The 18607-nt window shown below is 44.8% G+C and overlaps 1 protein-coding gene and 1 non-coding gene across 4 annotated transcripts; both read right to left on the reverse strand.

The window, feature by feature from the left end:
• Nucleotides 1–628: 628 nt before the first annotated feature.
• On the reverse strand, nucleotides 629–17513 carry Wdr31 (WD repeat domain 31). Of its 3 annotated transcripts, none has more exons than XM_051187916.1 (11): nucleotides 17390–17513; nucleotides 15139–15231; nucleotides 11526–11669; nucleotides 11012–11144; nucleotides 9639–9713; nucleotides 8287–8431; nucleotides 8084–8184; nucleotides 6801–6868; nucleotides 5171–5312; nucleotides 3697–3859; nucleotides 629–2100 (listed from the first exon to the last, which is right to left on the reverse strand). In XM_051187916.1, exons 3-11 carry the CDS (start codon nucleotides 11639–11641, stop codon nucleotides 1940–1942), a joined length of 1104 nt encoding a protein of 367 aa, XP_051043873.1. In that variant the 5' UTR covers nucleotides 11642–11669; nucleotides 15139–15231; nucleotides 17390–17513; the 3' UTR covers nucleotides 629–1939. The 3 variants fall into 3 exon arrangements, with proteins under 3 accessions (XP_051043873.1, XP_051043875.1, XP_051043874.1); XM_051187918.1 differs by having other exon boundaries at nucleotides 17372–17498; XM_051187917.1 differs by lacking the exon at nucleotides 17390–17513 and adding an exon at nucleotides 16437–16494.
• A 531-nt stretch (nucleotides 17514–18044) lies between these two features.
• Nucleotides 18045–18146, reverse strand: LOC127224778 (U6 spliceosomal RNA). The gene has a single exon (XR_007834738.1). It is a non-coding gene; the product is annotated as a U6 spliceosomal RNA (small nuclear RNA).
• Nucleotides 18147–18607: the final 461 nt, after the last annotated feature.

Below are 18607 nucleotides of genomic sequence, written 5' to 3' on the forward strand. Positions count from 1 at the left end.
TTTACCTGTCTCCTTCTAGAAACTGTCAGTGGCATCACTAGGCACCCAGCCCATACTAGGGATTTCCCTGTCCTAAGAGGAGACCTGTCTACAGCCCCCAAGTACCCAACAAAGGGACTTCCCTAGAGCCTAAAGTTAACTCAGGGCTAGGGGATATCTCAGTGGCAGAGCTTGTGGCCTGCACAAATGACATCCTGGGTTTAATCTCCAGAGATAGATTAATATCTAGTCTCAAAAACAAAAAGGCAATGTCATGGTCTATGATTATCTAAAACAGCAAAGGCAAAAGGCATCAGAGGGCTCCCCAGCTTCAAGTGGAGGCAGACCCAGATACAAATCTGCCCTTTCCCTTACTATGCTTGTAACTGTGGGCAAAGGGCTGCATGTCTCCAGGCCTTGGCTTTCCCATCTGTGAAATGGGAACATCTTTGGGAGTTTCAGTGAGAATCTAATTAGCTTACTATAGGTGTTCAATGAATTAATTTCCTATCACACTACTCTCTTGTCATTCCAGAGCTCAAAGATCCATACATTAGGAAGTTGAAAGGCTAAAAGTTTAGTAAGTAAGTCCTGACAACAGATGAAGGAATGGTAAATGTTTATTATGAGAGAGCATTCAGTCCAGACAGGACACTGAGTGACTGACTCCCTTGCAGCTTGCCCCCAGGATCCACCCCATGACAGAGGTATGGCCCTGAGCACCATATTACATGTGAGGAACCCGAGATTTCATAGCTTTTGCAAGGTGAGCTCCATGGAACTTCACTCAGGTCAGACTGCATGCCTTCAAGAACATACTCTCCCTGTGACCCTGACAGCCAGAGGGAGAGAGGAAATGGTGGCCAGCAGCTATGAAGGCAGTCATTCTCTGGCCAGATCTCAGCTGCCTTATTTTAGGATGCATCTAAAACTAAAAAGCCTCCACTTTCTCTCAAGGGAAATGGGCTTCTGAGCTCCAGACTGAGGACTGATTTGTGGGAGCCACATAGTGACATAAGTACCTTGACCCTCACTGAAGGGTGCACAGTGGCCAGGCTCAGTTGATTCCATCCCTCTGTGCTCCTCCTGCAATGTTTCAGAGATGACTTCTTGCCTCTGGCCATCCCCAGGAGTGGGAGGTATGGAGGATGTGGATGTGTAATGATTTTTATGTAAATAAAAATATTCAAATTATAAATGCATTATCTCTTGGCCATAGTCTCCCATCCCCTCTGCTTTTTGGTACATGCGGCAGGCCTAATAGCTCCTGTAAAATGGGGCAGTGTCCTTGTTTGCATGCCCCCTGGGCAACACTGGCCCAGAAAGGTAGGTGGTAGGAGTTCCTGCCTCCTGATCTGCTACCCATGACAAAGCCAGGGCTTTTGCTTTCTTGCACTAAGTGGCTTTGAGGTGACTGTGTTTAATCTCACTGTCCACCATGCACTTCCTCTATGAGACAACACTATTACCAGTTTGATCTGTCTTGAAAGGTTTTTCCTTCATGGAGACATGGAGAACGTCATGACCCAGCCCATGTTTTCATTCTCACAGAGGCCTCCAACTCTCTCTCTCTCTCTCTCTCTCTCTCTCTCTCTCTCTCTCTCTCTCTCTCTCTCAAGCCTCCAACTTATCATCTTGAGCAATAAGTACATTTCTTTTGAAGAGTAAGTCACAAAAGCTCACTAAAAACTCCATTTGGATTTACCTGAGATCAAGGACTTTATACTGAGTCCATGTTTCTAACCCTGAATTTTCTTGGGCATGCTGGCTTACACCTTATAAAACAAACAAAATAAACACCCTGGATTTGAACCAACATCTAACCCTAATACACCTTCTAACTGACCCTAAGAAAAGAACACCAGCTCTGTACCCCGCTCCCCAAGATCACGTGGAAAAACACAGAGCCAGACAGAAAGGAGGGGCTGTGGTTTGATATTGTGCAGTCAATGTCTTGGCTTCAGAAGGCTGCCACTTCCTGAAGTTCCAGCCCTCGGCTGTGGTCCACTCTGAGTAAGTGAACTCCTCTGTAGAAACTGGCACATAACAAGGAGGTGATGTCACCAACAGCCAGGGAGGTCAAGGGTCCTGATCCATCCAGAGACAAGGTGAAAAGGCAGGCTGGAGAAGGAGGAGAACCAGTCATATGCTTAATGATAGAAACATCTGTAAGAAATGCATCATTAGGCAGTGTTGTCACTCTATAACATCATGGAGTACACTTACGCACATGTAGATAGTACACACAACTACCACACATCTATACTACTGGGTGTGGTCTGTTATTCACAGCAACATTACACAGTATGGGACTGTATCGTGATCTTAAGAAACAGAGCATGCCCTGTACCATCCAAGCCATGAGACGATTCTGCCTGTCAACAAGGTACAGTATACCTGAGTGGTAAGACTGGGTCACCTCCATGACCTCAACTGGAGAGAACGGTACCCAGGCCCAACAGAATGTAGGCTACCAAGCAATATATCAGACAACTAGAGCCATACTGAAAAGGGGTAGAGAACAAGACAAGCAAAGTCAGGGGAAACAGACAGGGGCACTGGTCTGGGCTGCCACCTGTCTTCATGATAAGGAGATGGTCGGGCTTCACTTTTAACTGGGCCATCCCTTCATCTGCATCTCTGAGGCAACTTTTGTAGGAATGCCAAGAGCACATGCAGGGCAGCGGTGCCATCTGATCAGGCCAATGTCCCACACTTACTCTCTGCCCTGACACCTGTGGTCAGTACATCTGAACATCCACTTCCTCTCACCCACAAAGTTACATCTAGGCAGGCCAGGGGATAGCAGGCAGGCAGGCAGGCCAGTCTTCACTGCTGAAGTTTGGTTTATGGCCACAGCTGCTTACAGAATGACACTAGACACACCCATCTCTTTTTCTCTGGCAGGTGGTTCTCACTCCCTGAGGGGAACTGAGTTTCTGTGAGTGACTATGGGAAGACTTTGAAGTTCTCTAAATTAACACCTTCCTGTCTCTAGCTCAATCCTATGTCCAGGGTGGAACCAGACTCCAGAAGAAAACCCAACACTTACTCACAGCACTTGGAAATCTCCACAGATACACGCCCTGCCAAGACTGAATTCAGGTCAGAGGCACTAGGCATTAGACCACGGCTCACAAAACTCCCAGGTACCCACCATTTGACTTGTATGACTCTGCACATAGAGGACTCTGGGAAGCCACAAGTCAGGGATTAGGGATTTTCTGTGGTGCTGAGGAGCCTTGACATTACTGTGACCTCAAACACAGCTCCAGAGTCCCAACAGGCAGAGCCTTTCTGAGTCTGGTCTCGTTTCACTAAAGTCCCAACAAGAAAGAGCTGAGGTTCTAACTGTACCCTTGAAATAAGAATTCAAAAGTAGCATCTTTTCCCTGGCTTTCCAGACATTGCTAGCATCACAACGTTAAAATCTGATGAGGATTTTCAGACAATGAATGTAAGAGCCAAACGTGCTCTCCTTGAAGCTTGAAGTCTTAAGAAGAACTCTGTACATTACAGCACGTGGGAAGCACAGTGCTGGCTTAGAGCCGGAGGCTCAACACAAACATGTGGGTACTTTGGTGTCTCACCTCTTAACCACAAGGGGACTGACTATACAGCGGCAGGACACGGGGGCAGTGTTTGAATACGGCAAGCAATGGGAAAAGTCTCCAGGCTGCATCAGCTTTTGAGAAGTATGGAGAGCACACTGCTTACCTCCAGTATCTTGGTTCCAGATCTTCACCGTAGAGTCATGTGCTGAGGTAGCAATCATAGGCATCAAGGCCATGGATTTTGGTAGAAAGACACAGGATGCAACTGTCTGGAAATGCCCCTTATACTCACACATTCTGTCTCTTGTCTGCCTTAGGTCCCACAACTGCAAAGTAATGACACGAGCCAGCTCATACATACAGACAGATGTTCATGTGTCACTAATATTCATCCTCCCATTCCTCATGACCCACTGGTCCCTTCCACTCATGGATTCAGAAAGGCAGTTGAAGCCCTCATCTCATCCATTATATTTATATCCAACCACCCATCCATCCAGTGACAATTGTAGCATCCACTATGTCTCAAATACTGGCTCCGGCTGTGGAGGAAGGGTGCTGCCTTTTCCATGACTAGGGAAGAGAGAGCTCACAGTGCTGTGGGATGATGGAACAGTATGGGGTGCCTTGTTCTCTATGCCTCCTGGCATCTATGGGTCCCATGGGGGCCATACATTAAGGAACACTTCTCAAGTGTGCACACAGGTGCAGATATTCTGAGGTGATGCTTAGTACCCCTGACAAAGGAGGTGACAGCCCTGTCAATCCCAGTTGTACTGACACAGATCAGACCATACCTAGAAGGTACCATTCAGAGATGAGAGAAAACTGCATAGTGTCAAAAAAAAAAAAAAAAAAAAAAAAAAAAAAAAACAGTGGGTTCCCAGGAGACCCTGTTATCCATCAGCTTGGACAAGAGATGCTTGTAACATGCTAACCTACCCCTCCTAAGAGTATGTACCGAGTAAGAGATTCCAACTTGCCATGACTCCATTCCCTCAACTATAAAATAGACATTGAAACAGCACCTAACTCACAAGCTTATCTTAGGGAGTAAATGAAATGAAACCACGCACACTTAGTTCAATACTTACTGTGGCATACATACCTGGTAACTCAGAAATACAACTTTTTCATTTGGAAACTAGATAATTCTTTGTACTGATAAACTGCAATTGTGAATCCAGGAACTTTGGAGGGGCCTAAAGAGTGTATCCTTCAATTACTGCAAGGAAGGTGTAGAGCTGGATAAGGGGCAGGGTGGGCCCTGGACCAGTTGTGGAGCTCCACAGTTCCTCTAATGAGCTGAGCTTCCTCTAGCATGGCTACACATACGAAGAGCACATATCTGGCTCCTCAGGCAGTCCCTACCTGTCTAGGCTCCACTAAGAGCAAAGGCATCAGCAGGCTGCACTGTCTGGCCCCTCTCTACTTGGTTCCCATCCTGTTCCTCTTGTCTATTATCGATTCAGACAGACCCACCCACACTAACAGATGTTTCTTAAAGGAAGCCCCTGGAATACATGGGGTGATGGACAGTTTGCACTTGAAGCAGGCCAGCGCTGCTGCAGAGCCTGTCTGTACAGCTAGGTGAGGAGAGAGACCAGGGCAGCCTGCTCATCAATATGGGTTCTTACTGTGGCTTCACAGCCTTCACCCCCAAAGCCACTGCTGCAGGAGATACATGTATGTCCATCCATGCTGACGTCACAGTGGGTCTGGATCTGCTGCTTTGTGGGAAACACATGAGCCATCTGAAGCCCCCGACTATCCCATAATCTGAAAGAAATTGGAAATAGAAATTAGCTTTGTAGTAAATGGGACAAAAACACCTGTAAGGTCACTAACAGGAAGAGTTTGACTCTTTGCTGCCAGTCAGAAGAGAATGTCACACTCTGACAAACTCTAAAGCTGACAGGAAGTTACCAAATCAATGCCATCTTGATTCTGTTTTGAAATCAAGTCATATGAACTTTTTAAAAAATTACACTTATTTATTTGGGGTGAGGGGCTGCACATACCACAGCATGTCTGTGGGTCCCAGGGACTGAACTAAGACTGTCAGGCTTAGCAGTAGGTGCCTTTAACTGCTAAGCCATCGCCACCTTTTCATGGAGACTCTAGAACACACATCTTTTGATTGTTTTCAGAGACAGGGTTTACCTTTGTAACCATGGTTGTCCTGGACTCAATGTGTAGACTGCCTGGAACTCAAGAGATTTGCCTGTCTCTGCCTCCCAAGTGCTGAGTTAATTAAAAGTATGTGCCAACACCACCTGGCTAGAACACACTGGTTGGTTGGTTGGTTGGTCGGTTGGTTGGTCGGTTGGTTGGTTGGTTGGCTGGTTTTGGTTTTTTCAGACAGTTTCTCTGTGTAACTACCCTGGTTGTCCTGGAACTCATTCTGTAGACCAGGCTGCCCTCGAGCTCATAGAGATCTGCCTTCTTCTGCCTCCTGAGTGCTGAGATTAAAGGTATGCATCACCACTGCCCAGCTAGAACACACATCTTAATTGTTCAAGCTAACTTGATCCTGTAGGACACTGCCATCTATTTTTGCGTCTGTAAGTGACAGTTTTAGAAAAATCCTGTGTTGCTGTTTTGAAGCAGGTCTTGCTCTATAGTCCAGGCTGCCATATCCCTCAGCCTCCTGGGTGCTCAGACTGCAGTCCAGACCCACTGTATGGAGAAAGCATCCTCACTAGAGTGTCACCACTCAGAACAGACCCAGGCTGAGGCTGCCGTGCCAGCCTTGGCCTTGGCGTCCAGTCGAGAGCTTTGTGTAGCTTATCTCATTGCTTCCCCCCGTTTTATACTAAGCGTCCTTTTGGAGAGCCAGAATCTTGAAGCATGCTCCCCAGTTGGTGAACTCCTGACCTTATCTGAACCCCTCAATGTAGATTCTGACCCCTCTTTCCCAGGGAAAGAAGGCTGAGGGCTAGGTGCCAGGAAACCCCAAGAATGATGCAGGGCACGGCAGCAGGGCCAGGCTGCCTGGCGGGGTGGGTGAGCAGGTGAGGCTGAGGCGGATCTGGACAGTCACACACTGGAAGTAGTGAGGTCAGCTGCTTCACACCATTCAGAGCAGGACCTGACGGCCCCGATCTTGTTCCCACAGGCTCCAGGTTCCCATGGCAGCTAGGAGTGAAGGGGAAGAGAGCCCTAGGAAGGGCACAGCAGCATGGAGAAGCAGAATGGAGAGTCACCATAAGCAGGGGAGCCACAGACCTTCACCAGAAACACCTCCACTGTGGCTCAGTAGCCCACCTGATGGTCTTATCCTCAGAGGACTGGAGTACATACGGCTCTCTGGGGACCCAGCACAGGTGAGTGACCTGGAGAAAACAATGGTAAGTCTCCACATCGGGTCATTCCTCTGCTGCACTCCATTAGTTGGCTAACTCATCCCTCATCCTTCTCAAGGATTCTGACCAGTGAGCTTGGGTTAGCACGGTCACTGTCCCGCAGCTCCCAAGCAGTCCTCCTCCACCTGCATCTCCTCCCTGCTTGGGGCTAAGGTTAGCCTTGGCAACCTGAACTCCAGTTGCAAAAGATGAGCAGGTGGCAACCAGAAGAGCCTCTGTGCTTAGTGGGGCCCACTGAACCCTGCTGTGACACCTCAAGGGCTCCTAAGAGTAACAGTAATCCTGGCCTTGCAGCCCTGGCTGGACGGGCATGAAACAGGCCCCAGGGTGGGAGAGTTGTCCTTGCCTCAGCACTGTCCTCACAACAGGGAGGCCATCAGGCAGGCACATCCTACCATCTGCAGCTGACTTCAAACTAGAATAGGAGGTGACTACACTCTGAGGAACATCTGCCACATGTCAAGCACCACCACATGTGTTTTATGTTACATTTTATCTCATCCAGTCACCCAAGAATCTTGCCTGGTGACATGGCTCCCATTTTATAAATGGAGCTATTTAGGATCTAAGCTTAAATAGCACAATATAGCAATCACACTAATAAGTGACAGATCTGTGATTTGAAGGCAGGGCTGGGAATGGAGGCTAGAGGCAGAGTGTTTGCTTAGCATGCACAAGTCTTAGGTTCAACCCCCAAGATGGGAAAAAGCAAAAGAAAAAACCCACACACAAACGCAAGTGTGGAAGCCAGGTGTGACAGGGCCCAAAGGCTGTGCAAAGTTTACAGCAGTCAGCTGTCACACAGAGAATTCTATCAGGCAAAGGACACACTTTTCTCTGCATGATGCTACATACTCAAAGGGGCAACCAGCCATCTTGTATCACATTCTATACACACAGAGCTCCTGCAAGACAGGACACCATGTCCCTTGTTATATTTGTATTAATAGTGCCTAACCCAGCCAAATTATGCTAACAGTATGTTCTTAAGAAAACAATGAGGGTACCACTCTCTTTTCCTTCCTCCCCTCTCTTTACTCCCAGAAGCCACCCCTCAAGTGAACCCAAGCCACTGCCCCATGCTAAACACACAATCTTATCTACTATGAGCCATGCCCCCAGCATGCTTCCCTTAGTCCATGCTCCTTTCCACCATCCTGTTCTACACCAAGTCTGAGTACGTACCAGGTTCCTGGAGACAGACGCTCTCTCCACACACTGTCCAGTCCCCAGATCCCACAGAAGCAAACTGTTGTCCCGAGAGCCGGTGCACAGCTGTGATGAGTCTTCAAAAACAATGGTGAGAAGACACAATAGCCATGAGTGGGGATGTGGACAAGCGTTCTGGGAATGCACCCAGGTGCTGCCAGGAGATCTGCTTCACTTACCTGGACTCACAGCCAAGCCAGTGACCACCATGGCATGGCCAGACAGCTGCTGTTGGGGCTGGGAGGAGCCCTGCAGGTCCCACATCATGACTGTCTTGTCTCGAGAGGCGCTGAAAAACTGGTTTGATTTGGGAACACAGGCTATCTGCGCACAAAACAGATAGAAACAGAAATAGCTCAGGTGCACATGCTAGATAGGACTACAAAATAGCAGATGGCTTTGTATACTCCTCCCCACACACACTCTTAATTTCTCTTTCTTTCTCTCCCCCCCCACTTTCTTTTTCCCACAAAATAGGGTTTTTTCTGTGTAGCTGTCCTGGAATTCACTATATACACCAGGCTAATTTGCTTTGCTTTAAAAAAGATTTACTTTTAGTTCTCGCTTTATCTGTTACAGAAATGACCGCTTTAACCATTTTAAGTATACAGCTCAGTGGTAGCAAGTACATTTGCATTGTTGTACAATTTGAACACTCTCCAACAGTGAAACTTTCATTACCCCAAAGTGCAACCCCACCATTGTCTCCTCTCTGACCCCTGCTCACCACGGTCTCACTGTCATGTCTCACTGTCCTTTTGTCTAGCTTCTTTCACTAAACATGCTTCCAACATCCGCCGCTGTTGTAAGTACCGCCTATCAGAGTCTCACCTTTTCTTTTCAGTACTGGGATCCAATCCAGGGCTTCACCATGCTAGGCTTTACTCAGCTATACACCCAACCCACACTTTCATTCCTCCATTAAATTATTGTTACTATTTATATGTATGGGTGTCTTTGCTTCGTGTATGTCTGTGTACCACTTTTGTGCCTAGTGCCCGTGGAAGCCAAAAGAGGATGTTGTATTCTCTGGAACTGGAGTTACAGATGGTTGTAAGCACCCTGTGGGTGCTCAGTATCGAACCTAGTTCTGGAACAGCAGCCAGCGCTCTTAACTGCTGAGCTGTCTCTCCAGCTCCTTTTGTTCCTTTTGGAGACTGAATACACTGGGTGTTGGTGGCACACACCTTTAATACCAGCACTCAGCAGGTAGAGGCAGGTGGGTTTCTGTGAGTTTGAGTCCAGCCTGGTCTACAGATCAAGTTCCAGGACAGCCAGGGTTATACAGAGAGACCCTGTCTTGAAAAAAAGACTGAAAAATATTCTACTGTCTGTATACTGTGGCATGTTTTCACCCACACCTCTGCCAGGTATTTGATTAATTCCATGTTTGAAAGTATTTGCTCTGGCATCAAAGGAAGCCTTTGCATTTTTTCTTCAGCCTAAATATACAAGCTCTCTAACAGCCACAGCTATTGATATTTCTTGATTCACTCCTCAATTCCCCTCAGAATAAGCATTTGACAGTTACCTTAGTGATTTCCCGCTCATGTCCTCTGAACCTTTTCACCATGTGTCCAGTTTTCCAATTATAGGCCACAGCGGTCTGCAGAGAAATGGAATTACATGTGTCACCACCATGCTGGCTCCTGAGCAGGACATCAAAGCATGTTCTGGCTGAGTGTCAGGTCATTGCTACAAAGGAGCAACAACTGCATGGCCCCAGATGCTGTAGCACTTGACCTGTCACTTCCCCACAGTCTTCACAACAGAACAGAGAGATAGTCCTGCTTAATCCTCACAGGCAAGAGAAAGGCCACATAAGTCGATAACATTTCTTAGGTCTAAAATAACATAGACATTAAGACAAGACAATGCTGCTGGGTGGTGACGCACACCCTTAATCCCAGCAGAGTCAGAGTCTGACTGGTCTACAGAGCTAATTCCAAGACAGCTAGGAATATACAAAGAGAAACTCTGTCTCAAAAAAAAAAAAAAAAAAAAAAAAAAAAAAAACCAAAGAGAGAGAGAGGAAGAGATATTACATTACTAAAGTAAGTATTGATACTCAAGTATATTCTGATTTGAAGCAATCACATTCAAAGTAAATGCATCTTACAAATAAATGGTGAAGGGGGCTGGAGAGGTGGCTCAGAGGTTAAGAGCACTGATTGCTTTTCCAGAGGTCCCAAGTTCAACTCCCAGCAACCACATGGTGGTTCACAACCATCAATAATGATATCTGGTGCCCTCATACATGCTGGCAGAACACTGTATGCATAATAAGTAAATAAATCTTTAAAAAAAAACAAAAAACAAATAAATGGTGAAATACAGTTTGCAAATGAAATGGAATGATTGTGAAAGTCTATTGGAAATAAGGAACATTACTAGTATTATTCCCTTCAGAAAGAAGCAGTAGTGTATTGCTGCTGCAGTTGCCAGCAGTGACTGGCAAGATAGCTCTTAATGTAAGGACAGAAAGCAGTTAAGTCCAGGGTGACGGTAAGAGGAAAGACCGAAATATAAAAGGTCAGTGCATGCCAGTGTGAATTTTAGGAAACAAAACATAAAGCAACCAGGAAATTCTTTCTGCTGATTTTACTGTAAAGAATAAGGTGGGTGGAATGGTAATGACCCCATTTACAATAGCATTCAGGTGGCTTGGCATTGGGTGAGGTTCTCATTGAATCCTCATGACTCTTTTAGAACACAGGAGTTAGTGTTTACGAATGTAACAGACTAAGAAACCAAAGCTCAAAAATGTAGACTTGCCTACAGTGATAGGAAGTGGCAGAGCCTGGGCTTAAACTCCAGCCTTCAAACTTTGAGCCCTGTAGAAATGCAGTGTTAGACTCTCTCTCAGCAGTGAACTGCTTTCTTGGGAAGAAAGGGAAACCTCACCTTGTCTTTTCCTCCAGAGACACAAAGGTCTGAGTTCAGAGTAGCAACCACAGAGACGGCATCCACGTGAGCGAGGCTGTACTCTTGGGACACTTTAGTCTGGGCTCTCTCTTCTGTATGTCCATCAGGTCTGCTACAGAGAGGATGGAAAATGAGGGGAGCAGGGGGTAGAACAAAGTGGGCAATGATAGCAATTCAGGCCAGGCTGAGACAGAAAAGAGACCCACTGTTTGTTTGGGAAATACCCAGAAATAAAATGGTGCTGTTTATTTGGGTTATTGAAATCTGATGAAGGGGAATCCTGAGGCAAGGAGTCTTTGCTCTCATTAGAGATGATTCCCAATGATACAGGGCCCTAGAGTGTGCAGTACAGGTACTAGCTGGTGAGGTGACCATTTCTTACCTAAGACAGAACACCAAACCCAGTGGAAGGGAACTGCACAGGTACTCACCTTTCCTTGGTAGAGAGCTATAAAGGAACGTATAAAAGTCGGGGCCCCAGGACTCAATCTACCTGTATTTGTAAGTGCTGTGCCTGAGTTTGCTCTGCAGTTTCCCCATCACAGCCCAGGGCCTACAGAAAACTTTCTGAGGAAGAGCTGGTTTCAGTTGGCAGTTGAGTAACAGCATCCCTTGCAGTCACTGGGAGGTGTGTTCCCTGTGGAGTGGAGAGAATGCATAGGCTGAATTTCATTAGGCACAACACTAGTAGTGTGATTAGAATCCAGGTGTATGTGACTGCTCACTAAAGACAGTTTCCTTTGGGAGGGATAAAAGTGTCATGCAACTAGATAGTACTCTATCATAATTAATTAAATACTACGAACATATAATTGAAAATATAATATAATCTATATTAGCAAAGCTTCTTCTTTGACAATTAAAGTCATTCTCTCTCTGTCTCTCTTTTGCTCTGTGTAAGTATGTGTGTGTGCGCGCACACACATACCTCATGGTGCAAGTATAGAGGTCAGAGTATAACTTTGTGGAATCACTTCTTTCCCTCCCTCCACCCTCTCGTGGGTTCTGGGATTGAACTCAGGTCACCAGGCTTACAGAGCAGTGTCCTTAACCTGCTGAGCCATCACACCAGCCCTGGAAAACTTCTTAAAACTGAAGAGCCCAGCCACTCTAAGAGCTATCACCTTTCTTACTTTAGTCATTTCTTTGCATCGCTTCTCTAATGCTGCACACCAACATCATGAGGCTATTATGCAACAAAAATAGATTCCAGAGAGACAAGACTAATGAGATCATAGAGCTAACTACCTAGACCAGCAGTTCTCAAAGCCAGGATGCTGGAGGCATTTCTGAGTCTCTCACAGAGCCCCAAGATCTTCCTTCACCTTAATCTCAGTGCAAGGCCTGCTTTTCTTTCTATATATTTATTGCAACATACCATGAGAGACAGGATGAAGAAATAGGTATGAGAATCCGATTGTTTTCTCTTTAAATATCACACTTAAGAGACTTTTAAAAAACTCAATACTAGCTATCGGTGGTGGCACACGCCTTTAATCCCAGCACTTGGGAGGCAGAGGCAGGCACATCTCTGTGAGTTCGAGACAACCTAGTCTACAAGAGCTAGTTCCAGCACAGACTCCAAAGCCACAGAGAAACCCTGTCTCAAAAAACAAAACAAAACAACAACAACCCTTAATACTACTTTTTCCAACTAAAATTTTTTGGAAAGTTTATTTTTTAACAAATCATGCCATTTATGTAGCCATGGCTGGGCTAGAACTCACAGGATTAAGGCCAAGTACCACCACATCTGGCCCACAATAGGCTTTTGCTTGTTTTTTAGAGACAGTCTCACAGCCTGGCCTGGAGCTTTCAGGTTGGCCTTGAATTTGCAATCTCCCTGCCTCTGATTCCCAAGAACTGTTAGTTCAGTCATCCACTACCACACTGCATGTGCGAGACCTTTATTAGTTTTAAGTAGGAAATATTTTTTAAATGTCTCAGCTTTACTGTCATACAGAAAATAGTGAGTAGGAATCTAAACACAATAAATTACATAAATAAAAGGTCTTGGGGATCCTCAGTAATTTTTAAGCATCAAAAAAAAAAAAAAATCCTGAGATCTTGCGGCCAAAGTGTTTGAGAACAACGGCCCTAGAAATTACATCATGTTAGTACTGAATGTTATATTAGGATAAGAAGAATAGAAGAATTTTTGGGGGATTTACTTATATTTGTGATGGGAGATGTCATTTTGTAAATATGTTTTTCTTATTGGTTAATGAATAAAGGCCTGTTGTCCAATAGGAAAGCAAAATAAGTGGGACTAGGAGAGAAGGAGGCTTCTGGAAGATGTAGTAGAGAGGAGTCAAGATGTAGGACATGAGAGAAGTATGATCCTCTCTCTGGTAAGGTAAAACCATGTGGAAACACTTAGATTGATAGAAATGAGTTAATACTTAAGACAGAGAGAGCTAGCCAATAAGAAGCTCTAGCCACTGGCCAACAACTTTGTAACAATAGAGTCTCTGTGTGTAATTTCCCACTGAGGAGGCTGTAGGACCAAGCTGACATTAAAGTAACAACACAGTTTGAACTCCCACACTCTGTGCTGCATCCTGGCCACATGCAATGCAGATAGCTATGACGATGTTGGTTGCAGGGGCATTGTAGTCTCCTATGCTCTCAGCCATGGCTGTCTTCATCAGCTCATAAGGCTAGAGCTAAAAAGTAAGGGTGAATTATGACTTCAGAGATGCCCATGTTAGGGGATGCAGGTGTAGCAGCAGAAGTGGCTGTAGGAGGCAGAATGCTTGCCTGGTATGAAAAAAGACAAAGAAAAAAGAAAAAGAAATAAAAGGAAGCCAAGGATGTTCATCTTCACTCACTCAGGGAACAGGGCCTGAGCACGTGATGTTCCTGCATGAGTTGCTGGTGCCACAAAGAACAGGAGAGAAATCTGAAGAGGTGGACAGCACCAACATTTGTAGGAATTCGACAGGAGCCCATCTCAGCTACCCCCAGGTCCTGTGTCCTTCCAATTAGCTATTCACTGGGATGCTGAAGAGCCAAGGGAAATAAAGGGGCAATGAGAGGGGCCAGTCCTAATTTCTTCCAGGTTTCTACTTAAAGAAGTTATGAAGAGTCTATGTGTCACAGAGACAAGGAGCCCAGCTCCAGGAAGAACTGTGCATAGAGAGCAAACCAACTAAGAGCTGACAGATACATACTCTTTTTTTAAAAAAAGATTTATTTTGTATGTATGTATGGGTCCAGACCTTTTCTCTAAAGTCTCTACATCCTGAATCTCCCTACTACATGTATGTAGTGTTCTGTCTGCATGTTTGCCTGCAGGCCAGGAGAGGGTGCCAGATCTCATTAAGATGGTTGTGAGCCACCATGTGGTTGCTGGGAATTGAACTCAGAACCTCTGGAAGAACAGCCAGTGCTCTTAACCCCTGAGCCATCTTTCCAACCCCCCAGATATACACTCTTATTCACACCACCACTACTAAAAATGGACGTACCCAGGAGAATTCCATCCTACTGTTTGAGGAAATGCATGAGCCAGCATGCTAGAAAGAAGAGACAAACAGCTCATATGCACAATACAGCACCCAGAATGCAGTGTGTGCCACTAGAGGTCTGGGATCTGGCCCCAGCTCTGCCTCATCTCACTCACAGCTCACTGTGTCCACGAGTGACACCAGTCCCCACTCCTGCACCAGCCCTCATATCTAAAGCAGCAGCACACTACTGAATGACTGTGTTCCATAAGGATTCTTTTTTGTTCCCCAAATGGCTTGCACAGTATGACACAGGTATTTGTTGCAGACTATTCTATCTGCAGTCTCTTCCAATTCAAACATTCTAGGATGTTCTGTGACAGGCCACAAGATGTATTTATTAAAAGGGAAGATTCTAGGAAGGTGTCCAGGACACTTGTAATAGCTACTGTTTATAGATACATAGACTTGCAGGATTTCCTATCTGCCAGCCTAATCCATGTCCAACACTGTCATCAAAGTGCTGATAGGTGCTGCCTGTAGATCTAGGTCACTGGAAGCCACAGAGGCTATACAAGTATTTAAAACCAACTGCATTTTTATTGGGTATCTCCACTGAGGAGACAGTCTAACAAAGGGTAATTTGGCATTACTTACCTCCAAAACAACAGGTCTTCTTTGAGAGCTGCTGTATTTGATCTGTAGTTCATTCAGACTCTGGAAACTAGTCAGACAGCTACTTCCTAATCTCTGTAATTAATGAAAGGACGCTCAAGTTAATCTCTCCTCTGTCTAAGCATATGTGTGCACCAAAGAGATTTACAACACAAGTGTAAATAGGGAACTTGTTAATTGAAAATATTATTAGTGTAGTTTTTCCTCATTAATAAATAGCTCACAAATTTCCAAGAGTATATAAACCTCAAATTTCCATTAATGAGGCAGAGTATAGCATGATGTTAACTATACACTTACTTGATTTTTGTTTATTTGTTTTGAAATAGGGTCTCATGTAGCCCAGCCTGGCCTCAAACTCACAATGTAGCCAAGGATGACCTTGAACTTGTGGTTCTACTGCCTCTACCTCCTGAGCACTAAGATTAAAGGAACTTGCCCCTGTGCATGGTTTATCAATGCTGGGACAGCATAGAGAGATGGATTTATGAGTCTGGAGGGTGTTAAGCCAAGACATTTATGTCATTTAACCAGAGTGACAGATCACAATCAGGCTAAAAATTATGTTAGACATTAAGGAAAATTTAGAGAACAAAAAAAATAAATGTACTTGGTGGACAATATTCACCATATAAAGATTAACCTATTGTTTATATCATAACCTGTGACAGACTTTCTGCATCTGTGCTTCCAGCCTAGTATGGGAGAATGAATCTGAGGCATTTATTTGCTGAATAAGGAAATGTCATACTAAAATGAAGGGTCAGATTAACTGGAAGCTTTTTTTTTTTTAAGTGCACAACATAACACCCTGTGGTGTTTTTACTGTTTTTGTTTTTTTGTTTGTTTTTGTTAGTTTTTTGTTTTGGTTTGTTTATGAGATATAATCTTGCTGTATTGTCCAAGCTGGCTTCCAACATCAAATCCTCCTGCCTCACAGGTATGTGTGACCAGACCTCAAAATAGTGGTCTTTTAAAACTAACAAGGACTGTTTAACAGATTTCTGAAGGCACATTGACCTGCTCCAACACTCAAAGGCTGGAAGGACTTGGGAAGGCTTTTAAAAGACATTATGGCTCTGGATGTCCCTCTTGGTTTAGTTTCTGGTGGAAACCAAGATGTAGGTCTACATTTGAACCCTGGAACTATCTCTGCCCAAATCTGCTTTCAAAAGGCCCAGAGGTCATATTAAATAGAGCACAGAGTATCCTCTTTCAGTTATATAGTGCAAAATTCTTTTATAACCTTTAATACAACTGGGCTCCACAGGGTTGCTTACTGTCACAGGGGCAGAGCTGAGTGAGCTGAATACTATTTCCTTGAACTTTCCTGATTCTGTTTGTAGAGACAAAAACACAAAAAAGATTCAAAACAAAACAAACTCTCATATATTAACATTGGATCCTGACTACCTCGAGCCTGGTCCTAGTGACTTGAGATGTCTTATACATTTAGTCTGATTCCTAGTTACTACCCAAATAGCCAAGACCCGTGGTGCTGTAAAATTTACTGCTTGACAAGGTAATGAGATGTTCTCCTACCTCTTTGTCCAAACAAGTTCCCTATAACTGTTACATAAAAGAACTATTCCCTCTCAGGGAATCTGCCCACTAGTGCCCACTAGGCCTGTCTCTTCTTGCAACATATTATTTTCAATAAATCATCTCTGTGTTTATGCTGGTCTATCACCAAGAGTTCAGCTTGTCATCATAGTTCCCATCATGGCACTATTCGTGTAAATGATTATTTTATCCTCTGCTCTCTTCCCAAATCTCTTTCATTTGTGTATCTAATCTAGACTCTCTGTGACTACACCAGTGTTCAAAGAGTAACAAAACTACAGGCAGAAGCTTGTAGGAGATGGTCTGGGTCTGACCCTCTAATGATAACAAAAAGGAAAGGGTTCTGACAGTAAGAGGATTTGCAAACACTCAGTGCTAGGTCAGTACTCCTAAGGCTGAAGACAAATCAATATACAGTTCTTTCAGCTTTGTTTTCTTTCTGGCCCTTCAAATTATAAATGTTCCTACCTCTGTCCATTATCCGAACAACTAAAGATTATTTTTGACGTACACGTGCCCTGGGAGGATTCTGCCAAGATGGAAGCAGGGTGACATTCGGTCCGAGACAGAACCTCCCCGACCCTCTCCTAGCTTTGGGCTGCCGCCGGGGACAGCACAAGGACTCCACCCCCCAGACACTCTCCTATCCCACCTCAGGCTCCATACCCACCGGCGGGCTGGCACCAAGGCCCGCAGGCACGAGAAGCTGGCATCTGCCGCTTCCACCCGGCTCCTGCGCCTCTGCCCCTAGCAACTAAGCGCGCGTCGCTAAGGCGGGAGTCCCAGTTAAAGGTTTCCGGCGCTCACCGCAGTCTCGGAACTCAGGTTCCACCTGCCGGAAGTCTCCAAGGGGCCGAGTCAAGAGCGCCTATTTCACTTTCCTAATTTAACTGTTTATAGATGTTCTGCGCAGAGGGGGCTTGTGAAGAATCTATACCATCCAAGAAAAACGATGATATCTCTGTCATAGCCACAAAGGCAATTTGTAAGTGTCATCTTCGTAATTACTATTTGCCCAGGTAATTTATTTGAAGTTTCCCTGAATACAGACAGAGTTTTTCCCTTTTGGACATTTCCCCCAACACTCTACTCTGTTCCTTTCATTTGACGTGTATTTATTTTGATTAATTTTCCTAATATATAAAGTAACGAGTTTCAAAAATATTGAAACTTAGCCGGGCAGTGGTGGTGCACGCCTTTAATCCCAGCATTCTGATGGAGGCAGGCTGATCTCTGAGTTCAGGACCACCCTGATCTACAAAGTGAGTTCCAGGACAGCCAGAGCAGTTACGGAGAGAAAAACAGAACAAAACACAAACAAACAGAAAAACCACACATATTTATTGATTTCCTCTGTTGTCCTTGTGTAGGAACCATGTTATTTTCTTTGTATCATTCCAATTAAAACAAAAACAGTTTGAGAATACGTTGTTTTATGTGTTTGAGTGCTTCGCCTGCATGTATCTATGTGCATCACTTGTGTGCTTGATGTGAGCTGAGGTCTGACCCTACAAAACTGAAGTTAACAGTTGGTTGTGAGCTACCTTGTGGGTGATGGGAATTGAACCTGCCTGGGTCTTCTGCAGGAGCAACAGTGCTCTTAACCACTGAGTCTTCTCTCTAGTCCCTGTATTGTTTCAATTTTAACGTATGTGCTGCCAAACTAAGTACTTTTCACTTTGTCTTTCATCAAACCGAAATAGGCCAGCATCTATTACAAAAAGACCTGTCAGTACCTTCTTGAGATCTAAATGGGAAGGTACAGCTATTGGCTGCTACAAAACAGTTTCAAGTCCCAAATCAACATGCTGTATTCCTAGAATAAATGAATGACTAAATGAATGAGTGGATGAGATCCTAACCAAGGTATCTTTTATATGCTAGTGAG

This window comes from Phodopus roborovskii, unplaced genomic scaffold, assembly GCF_943737965.1.
Source record: "Phodopus roborovskii unplaced genomic scaffold, PHOROB, whole genome shotgun sequence".
NCBI classification, from domain to species: domain Eukaryota; kingdom Metazoa; phylum Chordata; class Mammalia; order Rodentia; family Cricetidae; genus Phodopus; species Phodopus roborovskii.